At 39.4% G+C, this 26,827-nt stretch overlaps 1 protein-coding gene across 15 annotated transcripts in view; it reads right to left on the bottom strand.

The window, feature by feature from the left end:
- Positions 1–26,827, bottom strand: part of RBFOX2 (RNA binding fox-1 homolog 2) — a 262,366-nt gene that overhangs the window by 169,130 nt on the left and 66,409 nt on the right. For 14 of the 15 annotated variants that reach the window (XM_073788217.1, XM_073788218.1, XM_073788220.1 and 11 more), the window contains exon 2: positions 15,616–15,666. The exons of the other annotated variant lie outside the window; for it this stretch is intronic. In XM_073788217.1, the coding sequence (XP_073644318.1) occupies positions 15,616–15,666 (51 nt within the window). The remainder of the gene's footprint in view (positions 1–15,615; positions 15,667–26,827) is intronic. 15 annotated transcript variants of the gene reach the window in all.

The raw sequence follows: 26,827 nt of genomic DNA, 5'->3' as shown, positions 1-26,827 counted from the left end.
CCCTGTGCCTGTCTGGGAAGAAGGGCAGTGTACAGTGTGTCACAGAGCACCTGCTTTGCTCTGGGTGCCCCCTGTTGACAAAAACCGACATAGCCTAAGCCCATATGTAGTCAGGATAGGTCTTTTCTTCTTCCAATTTTCCTAGTCCCCTTCTCTTTGTATCTGCAGCTCATCTCCAAACAGGTTAACTGTTGCAGCATGGCATTCCTTGTAATGGTATGTGGCATTTAAAGCACAACTGCTAGAGACGGCTAGCACGAGCAGTGGGAATAAACTGCGGTTGTAAATAGTCTCTAATACACTGTGAAACCCTGTTGGTATTTCTGAAAATACACTAACTGATGAAGTACTTAAGAGTTTCTATAGATGAAAATTGTTCAACAGCACCATCACAGACAACTGAAAGTAGAATGAGAGAATTTTAGAGCTGGCAAAGGTCTCTAATACTATCATCGCCAGCTTCCTCACTTCCATGAGGAAACTGAAGGGCCCAAAAGGTAAAGTAACATATATAAAGACACAAAATTAGTGACAAAGCCAAGTTTCCTGACTCCCTCATGACTCCTGATCTTTCCACTATACTATTTCATCTTTATTTAGAAACTTTATTCATTTAGTCATCACCAAGACAAGTATAACTGCATTTTAACCACTTCATAGAGGGTAAAGAAACTAATGAACATGTAATGATTCCTGAAAGGTACGGGATGAAAACATTCTACCTTCTTTTATTGTGAAAATTAAGCCTTTCCTAATATGAATACTTCTTTTTTTTTTTTTTTGACTGCGCCACGCGGCTCGTAGGATCGTAGCTCCTAGACTAGGGACTGAACCCGCACCCTTGGCAGTGAAAAGCACAGAGTCTTAACCACTGAACCGCCAGGGAATCCCTATCAATACTTCTTTAATAGCAATCACTTTAAGTTAAATTCACAGGATCAAAAACTGCATTGAAGGCTTCCCTGGTGGCGCAGTGGTTAAGAATCTGCCTGCCAATGCAGGGAACACGGGTTCGAGCCCTGGTCCCGGAAGATCCCACAGGCCACAGAGCAACTAAGCTCGTGGGCTACAACTACTGAGCCTGTGCTCTATAGCCCGCGAGCCACAACTACTGAGCCTGTGCCGCAACTACTGACGCCCATGCTCCTAAAGCCTGTGCTCTGCAACAAGAGAAGCCCGCGCACCACAACAAAGAGTAGCCCCCGCTCGCCGCAACTAGAGAAAGCCCACACGCAGCAACAAAGACCCCACACAGCCAAAAATAAACAAACAAATTTATTTAAAAAAAAAAAAACCTGCATTGATTACCAACAAGCAACGTCTAAACTGGGCGTGAGCAAACTTTGGCCCACCGGCCAAATCCAGCCTGTCACTTGTTTACGTACAACCCACGTACAGTCCAAGAGCTCAGACAAGTTTTTACATTTTTAGTGGTTGAAGAAATCAAGAGCATATTTTGTGATATATGAAAATTATATGAAATTCAAAATTCAGTGCCCACAAATAAAGTTTTATTAGAACACAACCATGCTCAGTCGTTTCCATATTGTCTACGGTTGCATCTGTGCTGCAGCAACAGAACTGAGTAGCTGCAGCAGAGACTAGATGGCCCCAAAGCTTGGAATATTTACTCTCTGATCCTTTACAGAAAATGTTTGCCCATCCCTGTTCTAAACTATTGATAAATGTGATGTCTGAGCCTTCGGTCAAGTACAAAGTTCTGGGTAATAAGTCCTATGGAGGCCCAGCCTCAGCAGCGAGCTCCCTCCCACCACCCCAGGTTTAGCAGGAGGACCACACAGGGCAAGTGGCCAAACCTATGCTGCCTGTCAACTTGATCTCTCCTCTACAGAAGCCAAGGGCACTGTGCTAGGCTTGGTCTGTTTTTTAGTTAATATTTATCAGCAATCCTGTGAAAAGCATACCCATTTTACAAATGAAGAACCAAACCTAAGAGCCCAAACTACAGATTGAATCCAGATCTGTCTGGCACCAGAGTTCTTTGCTCATTCCCCAGTGGTTTTCAAATTGTGCTCCGGTCAGCTGAGAGGCCTCATGGGCACAGGAAACCCAGAGGGTGGGGCCCCAGGCCTTCCACATCTTTTCTACTAGGACCACTCCACTTACATTTTTATATATTGTGTCCATGTAGTTTGTCTGAAGAAGAGAATTTGCTGCTAAAAAATTTAGTCTGTAGATCAGTGTTCCTCTTCAAAACAAAAGCTAACAACAACAACAACAAAAGCTAATTTTGGCGCCACTTATTATTACCACCTTTGGCAAATCTGTCACAAAACTGGAAATCTTAATTTCCTCAGCTGCCAGTGGCGATGAAAACCCTGCCCCCCTGCATGCAGACCGCCATTCACCAAGACCAAACAAGAATAGATATGAAGCGATGTGTAAACTAGAGGACTACAGAAACATAATACAGAATTATCATCCCCTCACTAAAGGGCAGGGAGGGGAGCAAGTAGGGAATTAACATTTGCTGCCGACCAAAGAAAAATCAAACGTGCAAGTAAAATGTAAAAAAAAAAAATTCAAATAAAAGTAAATAAGTAAAAGACATGATGCAGAGTGGAAATATCATAAACTTTGAAATCTAACACATTTAAAAATTCCCTCATTAACAGCTACATAGCCATGGGCGATGGCTTAAATCTCTTTGAGCCTGGGTTTCCTCACCTGCAAATGGGATGAAACAAAATAATACTGAATACTTGCTCAATGCTTTATACAGGGCCTGGCACCTAATGAGTCAGTATTCAATACATGTTAGCTCTCTTTTTATGGGGACCTCCCATTTGTTACTGTGAAATTAAGACCCACCTGCCAGAATTAACAAATGGGTTCCCTGTAACATAACAAAATAATAGAATTAAGGAGCTAGAAGCATCTTTACCTTAGATGATTCTATGAGCCACATGACAGCACAAAGCTGTGCGAGCACAGGCTGAAGGCACTCTAAAGGAACAATGAAAGATACTAATAACAGGAGATACACAGGCAGTCCCCTGTTGAAATGCTCTACTAATTCAATAAGGGTATCTATTGAGTGTTTTAAGAGCCTTCTATGGCTCCATAAAATGACGGATTTACATTTAATATCCACTTGACCAAACCCATTAAACTTGTAAGAGGCACTCTCCTGCTGAGGATCAGATATCTAGCTTCTTAAGTATTAATTTTTCATATTGCTTTGGCAAGGCAAAGGCAAAAAACCTAGTTAAATTCTGAACAAAGTTTTTTTTCCTTTGTCCACAGGAAAAAAAATCACAATACAGTAGTCTCTCTATTTCAATAAGGCTGAAGATGAGTTTATTTTAATTTGTCCCTTTACCAAATTCTTACTGGGCATTTATTTTGTAAAAGGATTCAAGAATGTCAAGAGGTAGGACAGTGTCCTTGTTCTCACAGGACTGTGTGGGTCATCCAACCTGTTCACCATAACATAACAGGCAGTGGTAAAGTGCTATTACAAAGTAGGAAAAATGTGCCTTGGGGGTTCGTTGGTCATTAATTAAGGGTCTGTACCCAAATAATTGCATCAGGCAACACTTCATGGAGGGGGGAACACCTGAAGTAGGATTTAAAGGATGAACTGTATAAACAGGGAGAACACCGTAAGTAAAAAAAACTTAGAATTAAAACCTGTACTTGATTTCAAAGCTACATTATCCTACCCCATAATGTGGCTAAAACACAGACTACCTTAACACAATGCAAAAGGAAAAAGACTGGTGCCAGATCATGGAAGGCCTGGAGTAACCACTAAAGTGTTTTCAGCAGATAAAAGCTAAGCAGAGTCTGAGACCCAGGGAAATCAGAGTTGTGCCTTTAAATGCATGATTATACAGAACTTGCTGAAATTATTTTCTGGTGGCACCAAAGTTTCTAACATAAGACCGTAAGTCATCTGTTGTATTCCCCTGCCTCTCTAAGTCAACCTTAAATCAGCTCAGTATAATGGTATACAGCTAATGCTACTAAAAATATAAAAATATCTGATCTATAACTGAAACTCACAACTATATTGTCCACCAACTACAAAGCCTTTTGCCTTACCTTATACTTGACTAGTTGGTTTCATTCTAAATCACTGCCATGGTTGTTGTCTGTTAAAGAACAATGGGTTGAGGAGACATATCAAGCTATCAAGCTTCTTAAAGTAACTCACCAAATGGTAGCTAGGGCTGGCTGTGGGAAGACTATCTGTTGCTTGGTGGTACTAACCACCAGAGCAAGGAGATCCTACTAACTACTTGGCCGCCCTAAGCAATTCTAGACAGGTGAATTTCCTAATTTTGAAAATTGCTAATAAAGGAAATTCTCTAATTTTCCTTTTATAAACAGTCCCAGTGATTAATAATCTTTAGTCATATAATTCTTTTTGATGGGCACATTAGAGCTCTCATTACAATACAAATCAACAGCCTGTATACATAGTATTAGGTCAATCTACTAGAAAGTCAAGCAGTGAAGTTATGATCCATCCATTTACAAAATACTTAATAAGCAATTGGGTCAACAGTGGACTACTAACTGTTCTAACAGCCTAAAATCACAGCAACCCCAAACTGAGCAAAAAGAGGCAAAGCTGGGGGAAGAAGTCAAACTCTGGCATAAAAGACAGGATGTGCCAAGAAACTAGGTACCGAAGAGGGAAGAAGAGGAAAGACAGCCACACTGTCCATTCTTCTGACTCAAGTCACTCAGCTATCCACAGAGCCACCGCAACCCTGTAGATTCAGAGGTGGGACGTTAAGTGATAAAAGCTCCCACAGTTTCCACAATGAAGCGTGACACTCTCAAGAACCACAAAATCAAACCCAACATAGGCAGAAGAGCCCTTAAAGGAAAAAGAAGAAAGTTGGGCCCAGAGATGAGAAGAGCTCTTCTAGACTACATGGGAAGTTAAAGGTAGAGGTTAGTAAACATCAACCAATAAGACACTGCTGACCTAGGAAGTTTTTTAAAATTTAATCCTTACAACCACCTTACAGAAGTAGGCACTATTAGCCTCACTTTCACAGATGAGAAAACTGAGCCTTAGAGAAGTTAAATAATTTGCTCACAATCTTCGTAATACTTCCCTAACTCCCTTGATCAGAACCTTATGGAAATGTTCATGTAGATGTGTTAACTGAGTTCAAATGATTAGAGGCAATTAGGAAAGATTTCATAAAACAGGTTAAGCTGTGGCCAGGGATCTTGAAGGATATTTAGGACTCTGCTGGAAAAAGGAGGAACATTTCAAGCACAAGGCACTAGGAAGAAATCAATATCCAGCCTCTGCTGGAGGTAGCTGAAGGACTCTGAGGAGACACACACAGCAGAAGAAACATGTGGGTAGGGTGATAGTGAACAAGATGGCTGCAGAGAGCCTTGAGTGTCTGGTTCAGTTTGAACCAGATTCTGTTCAAGTCACAGAAGTCTCAAAAATAACTCCCTCTTTATATTTATGCTGCCAAGACCCGTAATGAATTAGGTAAATAAACTTACACAGATGTCATTTCCCTCACACAGACATATTTTTCTTGGAAATATGGCAAAGCTACATTCCTTCGCTAGAAATTTCAAATCTATACATATAACTCATTTCACATGGTGAATAACTAAGAATCAAAAAGAAAATGAGGGGCTTCCCTGGTGGCGCAGTGGTTAAGAATCCACCTGCCAATGCAGGGGACACGGGTTTGAGACCTGGTCCGGGAAGATCCCACATGCCACAGAGCAACTAAGCCTGTGCGCCACAACTACTGAGCCTGCGCTCTAAAGCCCGCGAGCCACAACTACTGAGCCCGTGTGCCACAACTACTGAAGCCTGCGCACCTAGAGCCCATGCTCTACAACAAGAGAAGCCACCACAATGAGAAGCCCACACACCGCAAGGAAGAGTAGCCCCTGCTCGCCACAACTAGAGAAAGCCCACGTGCAGCAACAAAGACCAAACGCAGCCAAAAATAAATAAATAAAATAAATAAATAAATAAATAAGAAAACAGACTTAAATCAGAGACTGTGAGAACTAATCATTTTCTTATAAAGCTTTCCTAAGGCCTCTTTCCGATAAAATAAACAAGATAAGTGATTTACTGACCCTAATACATGCCAAGAAATTTACATGTTATCTCTAATCCTACAACAACCTTTCAGAGTAGATACTATTCCTATTTTATAGAAATTGAAGTGCAAAGAAGGCTCAAGGAAAAACTTCCCAAAGTCATATAGCCTGCAATGGCAGAGCTGATATTTAAACCAAAAGTCGTGTGTGTGTGTGTGTGTGTGTGTGTGCACGCGCGCGCGCGCGCGCACACCGACAGAGGAATTTCCATGAAAGCCAATGAACCTGGCTGATCCCTTACCATATCACATCCCTTAGGACATGCAGAAAGCAGCATAATTTCCCTTCGCTACCTTAAGGGTTTTCTTGCCCAAACATGCCTGCCACTAAGGATGTGGAAAAGGCTGTGTCAGCCAAACACAAAGCCACTATAAACCTGCCAATCTTCCTTGGAGCAATCACCAGGTCTGAAAAGAGATAATCAAATGCCTGTTTTCACAGTCTCTTTCATATGATAGTTATGCAGAGTTTATCCAAACTTAGCACATAAGGATGAAAACACAGTTTTGTTTTGTTTTATTGGGGGAAGATATGTCTTACAAAATTGCATAACTGAGAAAAAATATTTGCAAATTGTAAATATGACAAAGAACTTGTATCCAGAATATATAAAGACCTCTTACAATTCAATAATAAGAGGACAAACGAACCAAATATTTGTGTAACTAAATAAAACCAAATAAAAAGTGGGCAAAAGACTTGAACAGACATCTCAACAAAGAAGACAGATGACCAGCTAATAAGCACGTGAAAAGGTGCTCCACATTGTTAACCATTAGGGAAATGCAAATTAAAACCACAATGAAATACCAATATATACTCAGTATAATCGAAGAGGTGGATAAAACCAAGCCACTCTGGAAAACAGTTTGGCAGTTTCTTAAAAAGTTAAGCATAATACTTTTTATAATTTCTTCTATCACATTTCTACACTGAAATTTTTATAAGATTTAGTCAAATAATAACCTATAGTTTATTTTCCTTTCAAATTGGATTTAATCCTTTAATTTTCTAGGTATTATTTTGATTTGCAATAGAAGGATAATGGTTTACTTGAGTAGTTTTCAAAAATAACTTCCATTGCAACTGTTCAGTGACCCCCCCCCAAAAAAAAGTTAAGCATAAATTTACCATAAAACCCAGCAATTCTGCTCCTAGAAATCTACCCAAGAGAAATGAAAACATATATCCATACAAAGACTTGTGAGTGCTCATAACAGCATTACTCATAATAGCCAAACTGGAAATAATACAAGTATCTATCAACTGGTAAATGGATTAACAAAATGTGGTACATCCAGGCAATAGAATACTATTCAGCAATTTAAAGTAATGATATGGTGATACATACTACAACATGGATGAACCTCAAAAAGATTATGAAAAATGAAAGAAGTCATACACACATATATGATTCTATTTACATGAAATGTCCAGAGAAGATAATTTTATAGAGTCAGGAAGCAGATCAGTGGCTGTCTGGGGCTGGGGTGGGTGCAAGGACTGACTGCAAGAGAATTCACGAGAACTTAGGGGGATGACAAAAATGTTCTAAAACTGGACTGTGGTGATGGTGACACAACTCTATAAATTTAATAAAATCCCTGAATAAGTACTCTTACACTGAGTGAATTTTATGGTATGGATATTATATCTCAATAGTGCTTTTTAAAAAGTAATTATTAAATATATATATTTTCTATATATATGTATGTATATATTTAAATAACTCCAGGGGAAACAAAAAAGTATATAAGGGAATGTAATCATAATATTATGGTTCCTCTATATTCAGTCATAATAATGTAGATATTATGTAAACATAAATCAGTAATGCACATTGATTTAACCATTTCTTGGTTAAATCAATGAAAAATTAGCAATTTTATAGACATTCCTTCCTTCTCATCTCTTAACAGTAGGAAGCCAAAGGATAGAGCCTCAAATTGATAAATCAAGAAATAACAGGATAAGCATGTTATTTAGGTACATGGCTGTAAGCAGCAAAATAAATAAAACGGTCTTTCCTAGGAGGGAAAAGCTTCTGAACTATCTACAGGATGGAATGACCTAAAATGCAACACTAAGTCTGAAGCTGATTAATGGTTTGAGAAAAGTGCTGATGCTGCAGCATCTACTAGCCCTTCATCCACTAGAGGGTGTAAGGCAACACCACAGAAGGACCTGAACCACTGACGGGTGACCCGATGACAGATACTGAAGAGACGCAACCATGTGAATAAATCTTGCATAAAGGCTGAAAGTGGGGTTCTAGATAACCTAGTAGGAAGAAAAGAAAGCGATTTCATACTTTTTGTATTTGAAAGCAAAGCAGAAGCATTTTTAGTTAAAAAAAGGACCAGTAAAAAAAACTGCTATGGATTGTAAGACATAAGAGAGGTATGAACATTTTACTTCTGAACCTATTATTTTAATCCAGTCTCCAACTGGGAGAGGGCAGTGGGATAAAATTTCTCATTCAACAATTAAGTACTAGCTGGAACTGATATTAAACACAGCAAATGATAAAGCTGTTGCCTAGACAGTTCTAAGGTTGCCTTTTGCAGGGGGGAGGGGGGAGGGGACAGCTCTAAAAATTCCTTCTTTACAGCAACCACAATGTTGTTTTAAAAAACGTACAATAGGTCATGTTGCTCCCTGCTTAAAACCTTTGAAAAGCTTCACATTAAACTGAGAATAATTTTCATTTATTCATCCAACAAATACTTATTGATCTCCTCCTACATGCCAGGCTCTGCTCTAAGCAAAGTCACAGCTTACACAGAACTTACATTTTAGTGGGAGAGACAGACAATAAAGTACACACACTAGATAATTTCAGATAATGATAAGAGAGCTGAAGATAAGACTGAATGGTCAGGGTATGTATGTGGATAACTTTAGATTGGTGTGGTCAGGGAAGCTTCTCTGAGGGGTAAACTTTGTCCCTGTGACCTGAATGAGAAGGTGAATATCTGGGTCAAGAGCACTGCAGATCTAAGGTAGAGAAGACAGCAATTCCACGGACCTGAAGCTGAGATCAAGCTCAAGGAGTTCAAAATGGAAAGAACACCCGGTGAGGCTGAAGCTGGTGGTAAGACGGGGGAGGAGATGAATTACAGAGGTAGACAGTAAGCGCACATAGAAATACTCCTAAATCCATACAATGGGCTATGGTCCACCAAAAAAAGAAATAAAGTACTGACACACGCTACAGCAGGGATGAACCTTGAAAACATTATGCCAAGTGAAAAAAGCCAGTCACAAAAGACCAGATATTGTATGATTCTGTTTTTATGAAATGTCCAGAATAGGCAAATCCACAGAGCTGGACAGTAGATTAGAGGTTGCTCAGGGCTGGCGTCAGGGGAATGGTGAAGTGACGACTAAAGGTTATGTATGGGTTTTCTTTAAGGTGGCATTTTTAAGGACGACAACTATTAGAATTTTGTTTTTCAAAACTACAGTCTGCAATCCATTAGTGGGTTCAGAAAATCAATTTTGGTCAATCAACTGTTGGTCATAATCAACAGTTTTTTTTTTTTTTAGTGGAATGGAAGAGAATGGAAAATATCACAGCGCTGAGAACGTAGTAAGGGTAAGTATTTGTGTGTGTGTGTGTGTGTGTGTGTGTGTGTACTGGGTCATAATTCAAAAGGTATTACTCACTAGAGGTTGCCACCTTTTTTTTTTTTTTTCAGTACGTGGGCCTCTCACTGTTGTGGCCTCTCCCGTTGCGGAGCACAGGCTCCGGACGCGCAGGCTCAATGGCCATGGCTCACGGGCCCAGCCACTCCGCGGCATGTGGGATCTTCCCGGACCGGGGCACAAACCCGTGTCCCCTGCATCGGCAGGCGGACCCTCAACCACTGTGCCACCAGGGAAGCCCGCCACCTTTTTTTTTAAGCTTGAAATCACTGAGCTAGAACTTGAACACCCTCACTATGTCCTCCATTTGAAATCTCCCCAAGGAAAGAAAAGTAGCCATCATTTCTTTGCCACCAAACCAAATGAGTATGACAGAAAATGCATTTGCTATTGCCCATGGATCCCAATCAAAATAAGTAAAAGCCCTGAAAGTACATTTGCAAAAAACTGGACAGAAAATAAAGTCCAGGGCTTCCCTGGTGGCTCAGTAGTTGAGAGTCCGCCCGCCGATGCAGGGGACGCAGGTTCGTGCCCCGGTCCGGGAAGATCCCAGATGCCGCGGGGCGGCTGGGCCCGTGAGCCATGGCTGCTGAGCCTGCGCGTCCGGAGCCTGTGCTCCGCAACGGGAGAGGCCACAACAGTGAGAGGCCCGCGTACTGCAAAAAAAATAAATAAATAAAGTAAAGTCCATTCCAGGGATAACAAAGATAACTCGTTAGAAAAAGGGAAATTAAAAATTCTCAAGAAGAAAGAAAATACTTTGGGGAAAAAAATCTCTTAGGTCATTTAAAATCTATACTCTAAATTAGAAGTAAGGCTGCTACTCCAAATTTAAATCCCTAATTATCCAAGTCACATCTGTCAACTTAAACATCTCCTCTGATATTTCCATTCTGGGGGAATCACTTGAGCATGTGTATATAATAGTTTTCAACATACTTTTAGAAAAGCGAAGGAAAAAACTTTTTAAGGAGCCACTGACTAGCATTTAAAAAATCAGAGTCTAATACTGTGACATTAATCTTCTTTACATTAAAGATGCAAAATTATAAAAGGAAGGTTTATTTCACTCCTCATGGGCCTGTTTTTCGTGACACTCCCAGGAAAGCAGTGTTCTCCAATCTAAAGAGCAAATCACAATCATAGTCCACAGTGCTGCTGGCAAGCAAAATAAGTGAATAAAATACAAAAAGATAAACTGTAGACCACAAGCTACTTTAACAAACAAAATAGGAAGGAAACTTGATAGAAATAAGTTATGCAAGGGGCCTCCAGTTCATGTGAAGACTTTCCAAGCTGTTACATTCTCCAAAGATTCCATAGTATCTTATCTTGCCACACGAGGAAGAGAACATCCCCATTCAACGAGGAGAGAACACTGACAGAAGAACACAAGACGGAAATACAAGACATGGAGGCTGAGAATCCAGGACTCAAGTCTCACTGTGCCACTAACTCTGTGACATGGGGAAATTCATTTAAAAGCCTCTGGTTTGGTTTTCTTAGCTACCAAATAGGGATAATAAAGCCTGACCTTTCTAGCAGAGCTATTGTGAAGATCAATACTGATACATGGAAGCATACACTGTAAACTGCAAAATTCCTCACCAACATTAGTTTTCATAATTTACTAACATTCCTGGTTCCATAGCTGATGCAACACCTGAACCCAACCAAGAGTCTGTGCTCTCATCTCCAATGTGAATGGCAACGCTTCATGTCCACAGGTCAAGTGTGGGAAATGCACCGTGCCATAGTCCCAAACCTGATCACTCCAGTTAAGGGAACACTCACTGTATTTCTTTAATCATAGCTAGGATGACCATACATCCCATTCATCAAGGTTTGCCTGGGACTGCTTCCACATCAGCATCCCTTTTCTCTCTCAAAAGTGCCCCAACTTGAATGATAAACTACACAGTCACCTTAATTACAGCAGACACAAGTTGTGGCACCAAGAGGTGACAGACAAGAGGCGAGCCTTAGGACTCCCCTGTACTGTCCAGAGCCCCCTGAAAGCCATTCCAAGTCAACGAACAATATGAGCAGAGACAGTAAGTTTGCTGTGCAGAACGAAGGCCCCTTCTAAGCAGACTGCTGCTCCCAGGTCCCTCCCAAAGAAAAGCTCTGGAGCTAATGCACACAAACATTCTCTCAGTTAGAGAACGTTACAAACCACAAACTATTCCAACCTTAATCAACACTTGGGAACTCTATCATAAGCATGTGTACACACACACAGATCACAAAGAGATGGTCAGCTAGGAAACTAAACCACTACATTGTGTCATCAACCTAAAATCCTGCATGGCCTTAGTAAAGCATGCAGCCTTTCTGAGCTGGTGTGCACTTCTGCTAATCTGGAACAATGTTTGTCTCCTCCACTTGCACGGAGAGACCACATTAGCAAGCACAGTGACGGGCTTGGAGTGTTTTATAAAAGCAATGGATTGCCATCCCATAAAGCCTGTTAACTAGGAAAGAAGGCTGAGGAGACCTTGCATAAAAAAGGAAAACCTCTACAAGGTGACAGGTGGTTTCTTTTCCCCCTCCTTTCCTTCGCAGGTCTTTTTTTTTAATCTTTTATTTCCTTTATTTTATTGATTTATTTTTGGCTGTGTTGGGTCTTCGTTGCTGCGCATGGGCTTTCTTCTAGTTGCGGCAAGCAGGGGCTACTCTTCATCGCGGTGCGCAGGCTTCTCATTGCGGTGGCTTCTCTTGTTGTAGAGCACAGGTTCTAGGTGTGTGGGCTTCAGTAGTTGTGGCATGTGGGCTCAGTAGTTGTGGCTCGCAGGCTCTAGAGCGCAGGCTCAGTAGTTGTGGCGCATGGGCTTAATTGCTCCGCGGCATGTGAGATCTTCCTGGACCAGGGCTTGAACCCATGTCCCCTGCATTGGCAGGCGGATTCTTAACCACTGCGCCACCAGGGAAGCCCCCTTCACAGGTTTTTAATTCAAATGTGTTACCAGGGGTGTATGTAACAGGGTGGAAAGGGCCACTGTAACAGTGAAATACTGGCCCACTTAGTGCTAAGGAACTTTGTTGTTACAATTTTTAACCAGGGTCATGGACTCCTAGATTCATAAGTTCAATGTCAAGGGATCTATGAAGCCACCAAATGATAAATAAGTAAAGTGAGTGAGCAGGCATACTGCACATGACCCCATTTTCCCTTTGTGAGTCAAGAATCCCCAGTATAGAGGACCCTCAACAAATAGAGGACAAATTTCAGTGCTTATTCAGCTGCTAACCTGTATTGTTACCTTGGATAAGTCACTTTAATCTGTGTGCCTGTTTCCTTATCCTTCCCAAGGAAATACTTGCCTTACCCATTCAAGAGGTGGTGGTGAGGATGAGAAGAGAAAATATTTGATGAAAGCTCTCTGCAGTGCTCAAAAGATTATCATTTTTATCTCTTTTAAAATCACCATTAGATGCTAATAGAAATCCTGTCTGCGTATGGTTCCTATCTATTTAGAAAAGAAACATAAAAGAATAAGGAAAAGCAAATAAAGATTCACACACTCCAAATTCTCCTTCACCCCAGTCTCTGGTTCCTGGATTTGCCGAGCCAAACCACTCTGCGAAGATGTAAAGATCACAAGTTCAGTTTCTGCCCAACTCGGGCTGCTCAGTGACCAGTGTCTCACACTGATAAATGCCTCCCAAACCTCAGAGCATGAAGTGAGAGTTCACAAGGTCAGGCACATTAATTAGCAGGACTCATTTGGATTCTGTATTCATCAAATGCAACAAGCAGCTATTCAATATTCGCCTGTTTGCACTATGCTAAGGTCTCTAATTCAAAGATCCAGACAGAAAAACAAAATAAAGCCCAAGAAAATAAACTAAAATAAACCGTCACCATCAGAATGTGCCTCTATGTAAATTAGGCGGCTATAAAGCACAGCAAAAGGGTCTGCATAGGCCTACAGCAGAGACAGTATGAGTAATGTGCAGGCTACAGAAGTGGGTCTGGCTGCAAAAGAAAGGAAAAACAAAGTAGTTCCAAGCAGAGACTACTTTTTTATGCTTTAACAAATTCCTCTTAATTCCTTTTGCTTAATTCCTTATTGATCTGTAATCCCCAGAGGAAGGACACAGCATTATACAGTACTTTTTCAGATTCTTTTAAACTCATTAAGTCTATTCCCATACTTAACTTTGATTAGTTTTACCTTCCTATATCTAAAATAAGCCTGTATCCAAAATCAGCAACATTTGATAAGTAAATGTCTGCATGAGTATATACAAAACTAGATCCAGAGACTGACCATGGTCCCTTACGTTTTAAGGGTCCTAGGTAGAAAGTACACGATGAAAGAGAAAATAGCACTTGTTTTAAAGCGGCCCATAGGATTGTAGTTTTTGACCTTGGCTACACAAATCACCTATAGGAATTCTAAATATCTGAATGGCTAAGCCCAATCGTAGACTCACTCAATCAGAATTGTTGGGGGCTAGATCTCCAGGCAACAGTATTTTTTCTGATATATGGCCAGGATATAGAAATACTATCAAAGGACATAAACTTCACAGCTTACAGAAGCTCTATCTAGGGCAGATCCAAAGCAGAAAGAAATAAAATAAAGACCCTCTATATTCTCTTTAGGTTTGGGGTAAATGACCGTATCTTTCACCAAGAGCTTCCATAGGACAATCTTCAATTCCGACAATGATGATCCCACTGGGAGATGAACACAGAGATGAGCAGCATTTTCTCTCCCCCCTTTTCTCCATACCCTACCTGGGACTAGTCTGATGCCAATACAACACCAAAAATACCAGAACTGGGCAAATACTCTCAATCTGGAAGGCCCTCAAATAGGTGACTATTGATTATGGGGCCATCCTAGTTTTTTAAGATCAGCTTCAGGGTTTTGATGAGATTTAACTAAGTTCTGGAAAGGGGAGCTATGTCAACCCTTTGGTTTAGCACTCTGATGACATATCCCTTGGACAAGCCTAATAATGGTGGCTTTTTTTGGACAACCCTATAAGGAATGGTGGATAGACATTCAAAGATATAAATGATGGCTAGAAATTGAGAGATGTTTCTAGGAGCTACCATTTTAAATCTCCTGAAGAAGATCAACATCCCCAAATAGCAAAGAGGTTAGGTGTCTTAAGCCACACCATTTCTTTGAGGCAGCCAAGCCTGTTCTACCCTAACTCTCTGTCAGCCTCACCTGCTCCAAATGGCAAAAGGATAGGGAAAGCATTTTACACACTCACCTAAACCATACCGAGGGTGTCCTGGCAGGAAACAGTTTTGCTCTAACCCACAATAAAGCCTGGGCTTTTTCCAATCATCCTCCCTATCTAACAAAGAAAGGCAGCAGAAACTTCCCTCTCTCAAGAAAGTCTTCCCTGATTAAAACCATAAGGCTGAATTCCCCCAGGGAGGAGAATGGAATTTTCTTGTTGCAGATTATTGCAGGGACCCAAAAAATCTGTGCAGGCAGGGGCTAAGTGGCTGGGAATAAAGAGACAAGTCCAACATTTAGAATTATGAGACATCAAGAAAACCAGGTTAAAAAATTATCATACAGCCTGGAGAAGAAAAAACAAAAGCAATTACGACTGTACCTGAGTGACTTTCCCCCTATAATATCCACAGTTTCAATAATGTGATTATAATATTTTTAGGGTTAAGAAATATATTTTATTATATCTCTAAATGTAAATCCATTGCTGAAATTAACCATATCACTCTCCAAAATAAATAATTTCAGGAAATGCTCTCTATCATAGCATCCTTAGATAACACACACACACACATACATACATACATACATACATACATATATATTATCTGAGTTATAAACAGCTTATACCAACCTGGCTGTCCCGTGCTGGGAATCCATGATAACCTGGGGTCAGAGGCTCGTTCTAAGACAAAGGAAAGAAAAGAAAATCGTAAGACAAAAGAAAGTGTTGTGAATCATCAAAATCATCCAGAATGATCAGACATAAATTCCTCCACCAGTTCCTAAGGTGTTCTACCTAACCATATACATCTCTCAGTTTAGCACGTATGATATCAAAAAAAACAAATAAGAAACAGTATTTGCTTAGGAGCACTATTCATAAGCACCATGTTCCTCCTTGTACAGCTAAATCTGTTTCCTTCTCCGTGTATCTCAAACAGAGCGCTACTGGGATTTGGGGCAGATCAATTCCTAACTTCACACCGTGGAACTCTAGTATGCCCGGCCCTTAACTTCTAAAAGCCAGTAGGCTTTCAGTGTCCTGAACACTAGGACAACCAAAAACTTCCACACATTTCCAAAAGTCCCCTTGTTAGGAAGGAGACAGTACCACCCCTACTCAGAACTGTCTCTTGACCTGGAGAAGTTTTAGTCCCTCCCCTCTATCAATCTGCTTTCCTTCAGTTCTTTTAAACCTAGATGAAAGTCTACCTCTGTTCCGGACTTCCTCTACCATCCTACATCATCTTATGAACTCAGGTGACTCCTAATATGTGTAGTAAGTTAAAATTTACTGGGTTATTTGTACAATTTACTTTTTATATTATTTATAATTTAATATATCTTCTTTTTGTAAAGGTGTTTCATACTGAGTGTCTCATCCTCACATTAACCATTAAATCAAGATCCCTGGGGCTTCCCTGGTGGTGCAGAGGTTGGGGGTCCGCCTGCCAATGCAGGGGACATGGGTTCGTGCCCCGGTCCAGGAGGATCCCACATGCCGCGGAGCGGCTGGGCCCGTGAGCTATGGCCGCTGAGCCTGCGCGTCTGGAGCCTGTGTTCCGCAACGGGAGAGGCCACAACAGTGAGAGGCCCGTGTACCGCAAAAAAAAAAAAAAAAAAAAGATCCTTGAGGGCAAGAATGATAGCAAATAAAAGCTACACAAACCCTAATTTAATACAATGTCATACAATATGAGCACTCACTTATGGCTTACTTGACTCATTCAATTATTCAGTCAACATATATTGAATACCTAATATTTTCAAAGTAGTTTAGATGACTGACAGAGTAAGTCAGTAAAACAAGCCCCTCGCCTTCAAGGGAAATTTTAAATGGGAGGAGATACATATGCACACAAAGGTGTAAATGAGAACACAGTGCTTTCATAGTTTTTCCAAGGTGCTCAACACAGCTATCTGAAAGATATGCATCCTCTTATTCCATTCCTACTAGCAAAAGAGTAAGTTAAGAAGAATTTTCCTTGATAGGATCTTCGTTTATGACGAGAGTAAACCTGCCACCTGACGGTACATCTGCTTTCATTACATCCATATCTTTGTTGATCATCGAAAGTCCATACTCCTTTCAAAAACATGAAAGCCAGGTGTCAACTTCAGCTCCCTGCACAGACCCCATGTCTTGTTCATCATGGTTTCCCCACAACCTAGCACAGTGTCTAACACATGGTGGACATTCAGAAGAATGTGTAAATAAATAAATGAGGTTCAATAACCAGAAATTATTAGGCATTCAGTTGCTGACTCAATCACAGACAACCCAAGTTCTCCTTTTTTTCCCTAAATCTCTATTTTAGACATTTATAAGTTAAGTCTCCCTAAAGAGAGTACACCAAAGATAACTGCCTTTAAAAATTATAGATGCCAAAATGATCCCGAGAAAGAACAAAGTTGAAGGACTCACATTACAAAGCTACAGTAATCAAGACAGTATAATACTGCCTAAGAACAGACGTACAGACCAATGAAGTACAACTGAGAGTCCAGAAATAAACCCTTGCAGTTACAATCAACTGAGTTTTAAAAAGGGTGCCAAGAAAAGCAATGTTAGAAAGAATAGCCTTTTCAACAAATGGTGCTGGGACAACTGGATATCCCATGTCAAAGAATAAAGTTGGAACTCTATCTTACACCATATACAAAATTAACTCAAGATAGATCACAGACCTAAAATCATAAAACTCTTAGAAGAAAACAAAGGATTAAACCTTCATGACCTTTGGTTAGGCAATGGTTTCTTCAATATGACTACAAAGACACAAATGACGAAAAATAGATAAGTGGACTTCATCAAAATTTAAAACTTCTGTGCTTCAAAGGACACCATCAATTCTGGGGATCTAATGTACACAGAGTGATTATAGTTAACAATACTGAATGATACACTTGAAAGTTGCTAAGAGAGTAGATTGTAAATGTTCTCACCACAAAAAATAAATGGTAATTATGTGACATGATGCAGGTGTTAGTTACAGCTATGGCAGTAATCACTTTGCAACATATAAATGTATCAAACCAACAAGTTGTACCCATTAAACTTATACAATGTTAATGCCAATTATGTCTCAATAAAGCTGGGGAGGAAAAGACACCATCAACTAAGTGAGAAGACAACAGAATAGGAGAAAATATTTGCAAATCCTTTGTCCAATAAGGGGCTTGTAGTCAGAATATAAAAGAACTCTTAGAAAGACAACCCAAATTTTTAAGTGGGCAAAAGGTGCGAACAGGAAGTTCCCCCAACAGGATATACAAATGGCCAATAAACACATAAAAAGATACTCAACACTGTTGGTCATTAGGAAAATGCAAATGCAAATCAAATGAGATGCAAATGAGATGACACTTCACACCCACTAGGACGGCTATAATCAAAAAGTCAGACAATAACAAGTATAACAACAACGTGGAGAGACTGGAATCTCATACATTGCTGTTGGGACTATAAAATGGTGCAGGCACTTTGGAAATAGCTTGGAAGTCCCTCAAAATGTTAAAAAAGAGTTACCATGTGACCCAGCAATTCCACACTAGGTATAACCAAGAAAACTGGAAACATACATCCACACAAAGCCTTGTACACAAATGCTCATAGCAGAATTATTTCATAATAGCCGAAAAGGTGAAATAATCCAAATGTCCATCAACTGATAAGTGGATAAGCAAAGGACTGTATATCTATAACTGAATATTATTTGGCAATAAAAGGAATGAAGTGCTGATACAACAAAGATGAATTTTAAAAACATCATGCTAAGTGAAAAAAGCCAGAGACAATAGGCCACAAATTATATGATTCCATTTATATGAGATATTCAGAAGGGGCAAATCCATGGAGAAAGAAAGTCGATTAGTAGTTCCAGGGACTAAAGGGAGCAACTGCCAGTGGGAACTGGGTTTTACTTTTGGTGATGAAAATGTTCTGTAATAGTGATGATGGACTCACAACTCTATGATTTTGCTTAAAACCACAAAACACTAAAAACACTTGAAAAGGGTGAGATTTATGGTCTATGAATTATAGGTCAATAAACCCGTTATTTAAAAATAATAATAATAGGCAATGTTGGCTGGCTATTTTCATACAAATTTTTACAGGGGAGACACATGCAGCTTAGACCATAACAAAAAGAACAGGGCTCCTTCCAAAATCCCCAAGTGCCTTGTTTGTTCTGGAGTCTATACATTTACTTCAATACCATTCTCTACAGATTTTAACAATGATGATGATAAACGTGGTAATAACCACTAGATACTGAGCAACCAATCACGCGTGGTTTCAGGATGGAGGGGAGGAGTAAGAGAAAGTGGCAAAGAGAAGGAGTTAATAAAGCACAGATAAAAGGTGGAAAAGTCAAACTTTCAACCCAGGTCTGTTGGACTCCAAAGCCCCTGTTCCTCCCGCTTTATCAAATTCTCTAATAACCATTCCATATTATTCCTTTACAGTAAATTTCAAGATTGTCTGAGGAAGGAATTATAGGATGAAGAAAGTAATCAAAAACACCCAAAAGGGGCTTCCCTGGTGGCGCAGTGGTCGAGAGTCCACCTGCCGATGCAGGGGACACGGGTTCGTGCCCCAGTCCGGGAAGATCCCACATGCGGCGGAGCGGCTGTGCCCGTGAGCCATGGCCGCTGAGCCTGCGCGTCCGGAGCCTGTTGCTCCGCAACGGGAGAGGCCACAACAGTGAGAGGCCCGCGTACCGCAAAAAAAAAAAAAAAAAACAAAAAAAAAAAACACAAAGCATCACTAACAAAGATTTGTCACTCCCAGAGACTATCCCATGTATAGACTATATAGCTACTCTATATGTATAGAGTAGCTCCCACTCACTGCAACGAGAGAAAGGCCGCGTGCAGCAACGAAGACCCAACACAGCCAAAAATAAAATGAGTTCTTGACTTCAACAATGCAGAAAACTTTTTTTAAGGAAAAAAAAAAGTACATTCCTACAAGCAAGTATTGTCAAAAACTTTAACAGCAAAGACAGATATAACAGGTACACAGAGATGTGCGAGAGGAAACGGACTTCCCCCTCCACCTGCTCAGCAAAGTAGTCCTCCTTTCTTCCCCATCGCTCACCCGAGGCTACCTAGAACTCTCCAGCACTCAGACACGAGCCGCCTCTCTCAAAGTGGACTATACTTAATGACAAAGGTTTGCTTTCGTTTTTAATTTTACCACGTATGTATCTGTCCCTTCAAAATGCATGAACTTTGCGTGTTTTTGAATTTTATAGAAATGAATCCTATTGTATAGCAATTTCCTTTTTTCTCATTTTATGAGATTTATCTCCACTTATGCATGTCACTGTATTTCACTAATTTTGACTACTGCTTAATATTCTATTTTATGACTATGTCACAATTTATTTAAACCCCTCTTGTTTTCCTGTTAATAGATATTTAAATTGATTCCAGTTATACTCACAAATCACTGCTGCCTGTGAACATTCTTTTAGAGTTGAGGTATCACTTTCCACCCATAGACTGACAAAAATGAAAATGAAAATATGGCAAATTGGCAGGAAGAAGAGTAAATAGATATCTTCACATCTAATAGTAGGAAATAAGCATATTGGGACTACTCTTTTGGAAAGCAATTTGACAATAATTATTAAAATATTAAATACTCATACCTTCTTGTAATTTCATATCTCTGATCTCTTTATCTACTCTAGAGAATCACCTGAACTTGTGCTCAAAGAAGCATGTGCAAAGATTTTTCAATGCAGTGCTGTTTGCAACACTGAAAAACTAAAAAGCACCTCAATAATAGGGAAATAGTGTTATCAACTACTGTTGATATTGTTGACTATTCAACATCCTCTGTTAAACTGCAAGTGTTTTAAAAGGTAAAATCTCAGTGAACTATCTCAAGTCATATTAAATGACAGCAGAACAGTCGGTGTGCTATCCCTTTAAGTCACAATACAAAAAGAGGTATTTCTACATGCATATAAAAAAGTAAATAAATGCATAGAGAAGATCTAGAGGGATATACAACAAACTTCTAACAGTGGTTCCCTCTAGAGAGAAGAATAAGATCTGTGGAAGGTTGAGAGGGCATGCTTTATCTGAATTATTTGAATTTACAAAATGTAAAATTCATGTATTACTTAGAGCATAAAAAAGAACCAAAGAAGTCACTACTACCAGTGTTTTATAATGTACAAAACACCTTCACATAATCTTATTTAGATGCAGAAAATAGGTTTTATAACCCTCATTTTACAGATGACAAAGCTGAATTTCAATTTGCTCAAGGCCAAATAGCTAATGATAGTGGCTGAGCTGCCTTCAGACTTAGGTCTTTTAACTCTATACCCAGTACTTCTGCTACTTCATGACAACTAGTTCAAACCAGTACTGGTCCTGGTAGAGATTACTATGATTGTCTAAAAACATGCAGATCTGAGTTTTTAATCAGTGTAGAAATAATAACTGAAGGTTATTCTTTTTTAAAATTTTTATTTCATATTGGAGTATAGTTGATTAACAATGTTGTATTAGTTTCAGGTGTACAGCAAAGTGATTCAGTTATACATAAATAACTGAAATTTAAAGCAGACATGGAATTACAAGGCAAGCTAATGGAACAGATGGGACAGAAATCAGATGTGTTAAACTCCAAAGAGGAAAGGCAGCTATGCTGCTATAAGCAAGAGTTATTGACCTAGTAAGACTGAAAGACTTAGAAACTGACTGCCAAGGCACAGAAGCTGCTCAAAAATAAAAATAATATATAAGCAATAAAATACCAACCGTAAGAATTTTACTACAGAGATAGCAATGAAACCTGTTTAGAAGCTTCTGGTAAGTGAATGTGTGAAAGAGTAACAGAAGGATCCTTAAGTAACTGGAAAATACAGCAACTGTGATGGATCGTGCACATACAACGGACACTGAAGGAAGTGAAGAAAAATATTACCTGACATTTGTATTCTTCACTAGCTGCTTAGAAGCTCCCATTGCAGCTATGTTTGAAAAATCCATTTAAGCAGAAGAATCTTCATTGATTCAGTAAAAGTGGATTGAACAACTGCTCTATGACAAGTGCAGTGCTGGTATCCCTGCCCTTGAGGAGCTGTGAGTCGTAATAATTATAAAATAATGTGATTGATAACATAACTAACATCTATAAGAAGAACGACGGGACTCCAGAAGATCTTTTGGAAAAGTGTGTATGGGATTTGGGGGTGCGGGGGAGAGTTGAGTGGCTAACAGCCTCTAACCTCTTATTGGAGGACAAGACCTCCACACTGTGATGGACTGATGCATGCTGAAAAGACACAATGGATTTTAAAGCCACTTTTCTAAATGCATTCTGAAAATCATCAACATCATTTCTAAATGATTATTTAGATATACATAATGGGCCGATATATTTGCCCATTCCAAATGAAAATTACCCAGAATACTGCACCTGGGAGGTACAATAGAAAAGAACTGCTTCCTTAAGCATTTAAAAAATACAGTTAAAAGAGAGGTACTAAGAGGACTTAACAACACTGAAAATCAAAAAAGCCCTGCTTTCGGTACAGAAATATAGCAGTGATATAACATACTAGCAGGATTTCCCTGGCAGCACAGTGGTTAAGAATCCGCCTGCCATTGCAGGGGACACAGGTTCGATCCCTGGTCCGGGAAGATGCCACATGCCACGGAGCAACTAAGCCCATGAGCCACAACGACTGAGCCTGCGCTCTACAGCCCGTGAGCCACAACTACTGAGCCCGCGTGCGGCAACTACTGAAGCCCGTGCGCCTAGAGCCCACGCTCCACAACATGAGAAGCCACTGCAATGAGAAGCCCGCGCACCACAACAAAGAGTAGCTCCCACTCACTGCAACGAGAGAAAGGCCGCGTGCAGCAACGAAGACCCAACACAGCCAAAAATAAAATTAATTAATTTAAAAAAATAACATACTAGCTATAAATCCTAAGCAATATCAATAAAACACTAACTGAGGAGCCTAGGAAGCCTAGGAGCCTCTGCCATCTCCCTTGGTTTCACCTACTTAACAGGTCATGTGTTCAGCGTCCAGAGATTTATTACAAAAGTATTTCTTACTGGCTTCCATCAATGATGAGGGTTGTTTAGGAGCAGGTGCAGAAAACTGGAAATGCACAAGGAAGTTACACCAAGCAATTAGAAAAAAAAATTTAACCCACCCTATTGTTTTTCTTTTGTGTCTAACAAAATCAAACCCATTTCACAAAATGGAAGGGGAAGAAAAATACTGAGAATGGAACAAAATAAATTCTTGCCACCATGCAATTTGGGGAGAGGAAAGTAAAAGGAAGCAAAGGAAAGTAAGAATGAAGATGTCCTCTAACAAACAAAGCTTGGGCAATGGTACAAGCCCAAATTTTTCACTGACTTACTCCCAACTGAAAATTAATTTCACATTACCTTACATTTAGCAATGGAGGGAAAGACTGATTTAGACCATAATGGCTAGGGGAAAAAAAAAAATCAAATAAAAAAAAATAAAAAGCAAAAGCAAATTCCCAGGGTATTTCATTACCTTGTTTTGCAGCCCAAGTTACTGTTTTTCAAGTAGTAAGCCTACTTTTGAACAGGGACATGGAAGGGAACACCACAGGAACTGAAGATGTACCTAAGTTCCCATGCTATTACGTACAAAAACAAATCCTAGCAACAAGTAGGGTCAGGAAGAGAGACTGCTTAGCAACCACAGGACATCATTCCATGTCCAAACCATACAGGGTTCAAGGTACCCAAAGATAAGATGGCTTACAAGGGATATGAATCTGGTAGTATCTAACATCACAGGCCCAACAGAAGGTGCAATGGGTAACTGGTAGACTAAACTTTCACACTACAGTAGAATAAAATAAAACATAGGGTAATTCGTCCCACCTCCCCACCAAGAAAACTGACAGACAGTAGCTCTTTTTTATACTCACCACTTCCACCCCAAATACCCCATCTTTTTTTTTAAGAGACAGCTCACTTTGGGGGTGCTTTATCTCAGCCCTAAGGATAGCTGCTGTTACAAATTAACTTTATACTAATGATATATTATCATCTATCAATCATATTATTACATTATTTTATATCTATTGTATTACATCTGCTATTCCTTAGAGTTCTCTTTACCTCTTACAATCCAATCCCTTATTAATTCAATCTGCTGTTATAGTAAACAATTCTTTATGTTAAATTCCTTGTCTAAATTACTTATAGTCTCTTTGTCCTGATTGGACCCAGAGTGGTACAGATGAGCTGAAACAAAATGCTAATAGCCACTTATTTCACACAGGGCAGTCATTATGCTTCATGTTTTCTATACGTTATCACTTTGTATTCTCACTAAAACTCTGTAATATATCTCTCAATATTAAGAAAACTGAGGCTCAGAAAATGATGCAATTTGTCTACAATAATGCAAATCCAGGTTGGTCTGATACTCAAGTCCCTGCTGGTTCCCTACTATAGCATTTATTTTTCTTCACAGAACCTAGCAACACTTTTTAAAGAACTCAACATCTATGTACGGGAAAAGAATGAACAAAGCAGTCCTGGCTGCTATACTTAGAAAGGGCAGTTTGCTGGTTGGCCTTGACTGGTGCCTGGGAACTTAGATATCAGGAGGGTTCTATTCCCAGAACTGGTAAGAGTGGCTCACTGTGCCTAAACTGTGCAAACAATACGGTTTATGCCGAACACTGCTTTCCTCCTGGGAGTTTAGAATTTGAGCATGTGCTAGGCAGAGGGTGCCTACGTGAACAACCCTTCCCAGCCGTGTCCCAAAAAGAAAAATTTCAGCGCTAAGCCTGATGAGCTTCCCTGGTAGACAACACTGCCACCACTGGCTGAAGGAAGTAAGCACATCCTGTGTGACTCAACTGCAAGAGAACTCTAGGAAGCTGGAGCCTGATTTCTTCTGGACTTCACCCCATGCAAATTTTCCCTTGGTGATTTTGCTTTGTATCCTTTCACTGTTATAAATCATAGCCATGAGTACGTCTATACAATGAATTCTGTAAATCCTAGCAAATCATTGGAGCTGGGGTAGTCTTGGGGACGCCCCCCCAATACTGCTTATGACATGCCAAGTATTTTATTAAATGCAGAGGATACAAAGATGAATAGGGCCTTTGCCCTCAAGGAATTTTACAGTCTATTTAAATTTCCCTTCTTTCACTTCTCTGATCTTCACTTCTTAGTCTGTTTGCCACTTAAAATAGATTAGATACATCTCCCTAAGCTAAATTTCATTCTTGGCGCTGAAATGATGCTAAATATTTAATAAGTCCACCAAGCAAAATCTGAGATACAAAGCTCTAATAAACTCGAAGGCCACACATATTTTCTCTTTACTTTCCCCATCATATTGTGTTCCTCATTAAAAATAAATTGACCAACTCTTGTACACTGCTGGTAGGAATATAAAATGGTGCAGCTACTAAAGAAAATAGTCTGGCGGTTCCTCAAAAAGTTAAATATCGAACTACCGCACGGCCCAGCAATTCCACTGCTAGGTATATTGCCCAAGGAATTAAAAACAAGTACTCATATAAGTACTTGTACACACTATGCAAAATAGCTGAGATGCGGAAATAACACAAATGTCCATCAATGAACGAATAAATAAATAATTGTATATACATACAAAGGAACATTATTCAACTTTAAAAAGGAACAAAGTGCTGATACATGCTACAACATGAATGGACCTTGAAAACATGATGGTACATGAAAAAAGCCAGACACAAAAGGTCTCATATTGTATAATTCCATTTATATGAAATACCAAGAATAGGTAAATTCATAGACGCCGAAAGCAGATGGAAGGAAAGGGAGATGGAGGGTGACTGCTTAATAGGTATGGGGTGAGAAAAGTGTTTGCAACTAGATAGGGGTGGTGTCTGCACAATACTGTGAATGTACTAAATACCACCAAATTGTTCACTTCTAAAAGACTAATAATATGTTATGTGAATTTCATCTCAATAAAAACGTTTTTTGAAAAGCAATGCAGTATACAATATGGTGATAATGATGTTATTTGAATGGGTTCTTGTAGCTTAAAATAAAATCATCAGTGACTACAACAGATACAGATTCAAAACAGTGCCACATCTCAGTATATACCCTGGAAAACTATTTGAAGACTCAGTGGTTCTAAGCAATGATACAGATACTGATGCCGTAGAGTATGTATAAATTTTCTTCCCAAAACCATAGAAAATAAAATGTTTCTAAATTATTATATAAGACTTTGAATAGGCATGTATGCATAAATAAAATAAGTATTTTAAAGACATTTGCCTATTTCATCAACATCCCTAAAAATTTATATATTTAGGTTGGCTTGTCCTTTCAATGGAAAACAACTTGAAGCCTTACATACAGAGTTTCCTCATATTCAGGCATTTATAGCACATACACATAACTTTTTTTTCCTTGTCTAAAAGGATGTTTCCCAAAATGTTTAGTGTTTATGTCTTGGTGTTGAGTTTGGGTTTATAGAGTGACATACATTTTTTTTTTCTTTTGCCTATCTGTATTTTCTAATTTTTCAACAACGAATACATATTGTTTTCACTTAACCATCAAAAATTAGGAATAATAACAGTACCTTCTCAAGGATGCTGTGAATACACATAAAGCCCTTAAAACTATATTCAGGATATTATAAGTATGCAATAAATATGAGGTAATAGGGGTAATATTATGTTTCTGTTTTTGTAAATATTTTTCAGGACACATATCTTTCATTACCTCTGGCAAAAGCATTCACCTTAATCCAGGCCTGGGTCATCTGAGTCAAGCCTAAATAACTGAATAA

The sequence above is a fragment of the Tursiops truncatus genome, chromosome 11 (assembly GCF_011762595.2).
Source record: "Tursiops truncatus isolate mTurTru1 chromosome 11, mTurTru1.mat.Y, whole genome shotgun sequence".
Taxonomy (NCBI): Eukaryota; Metazoa; Chordata; class Mammalia; order Artiodactyla; family Delphinidae; genus Tursiops; species Tursiops truncatus.
Note: the sequence above shows the minus strand (reverse complement) of the source record. Positions and strands in the feature narration are given on the sequence as shown.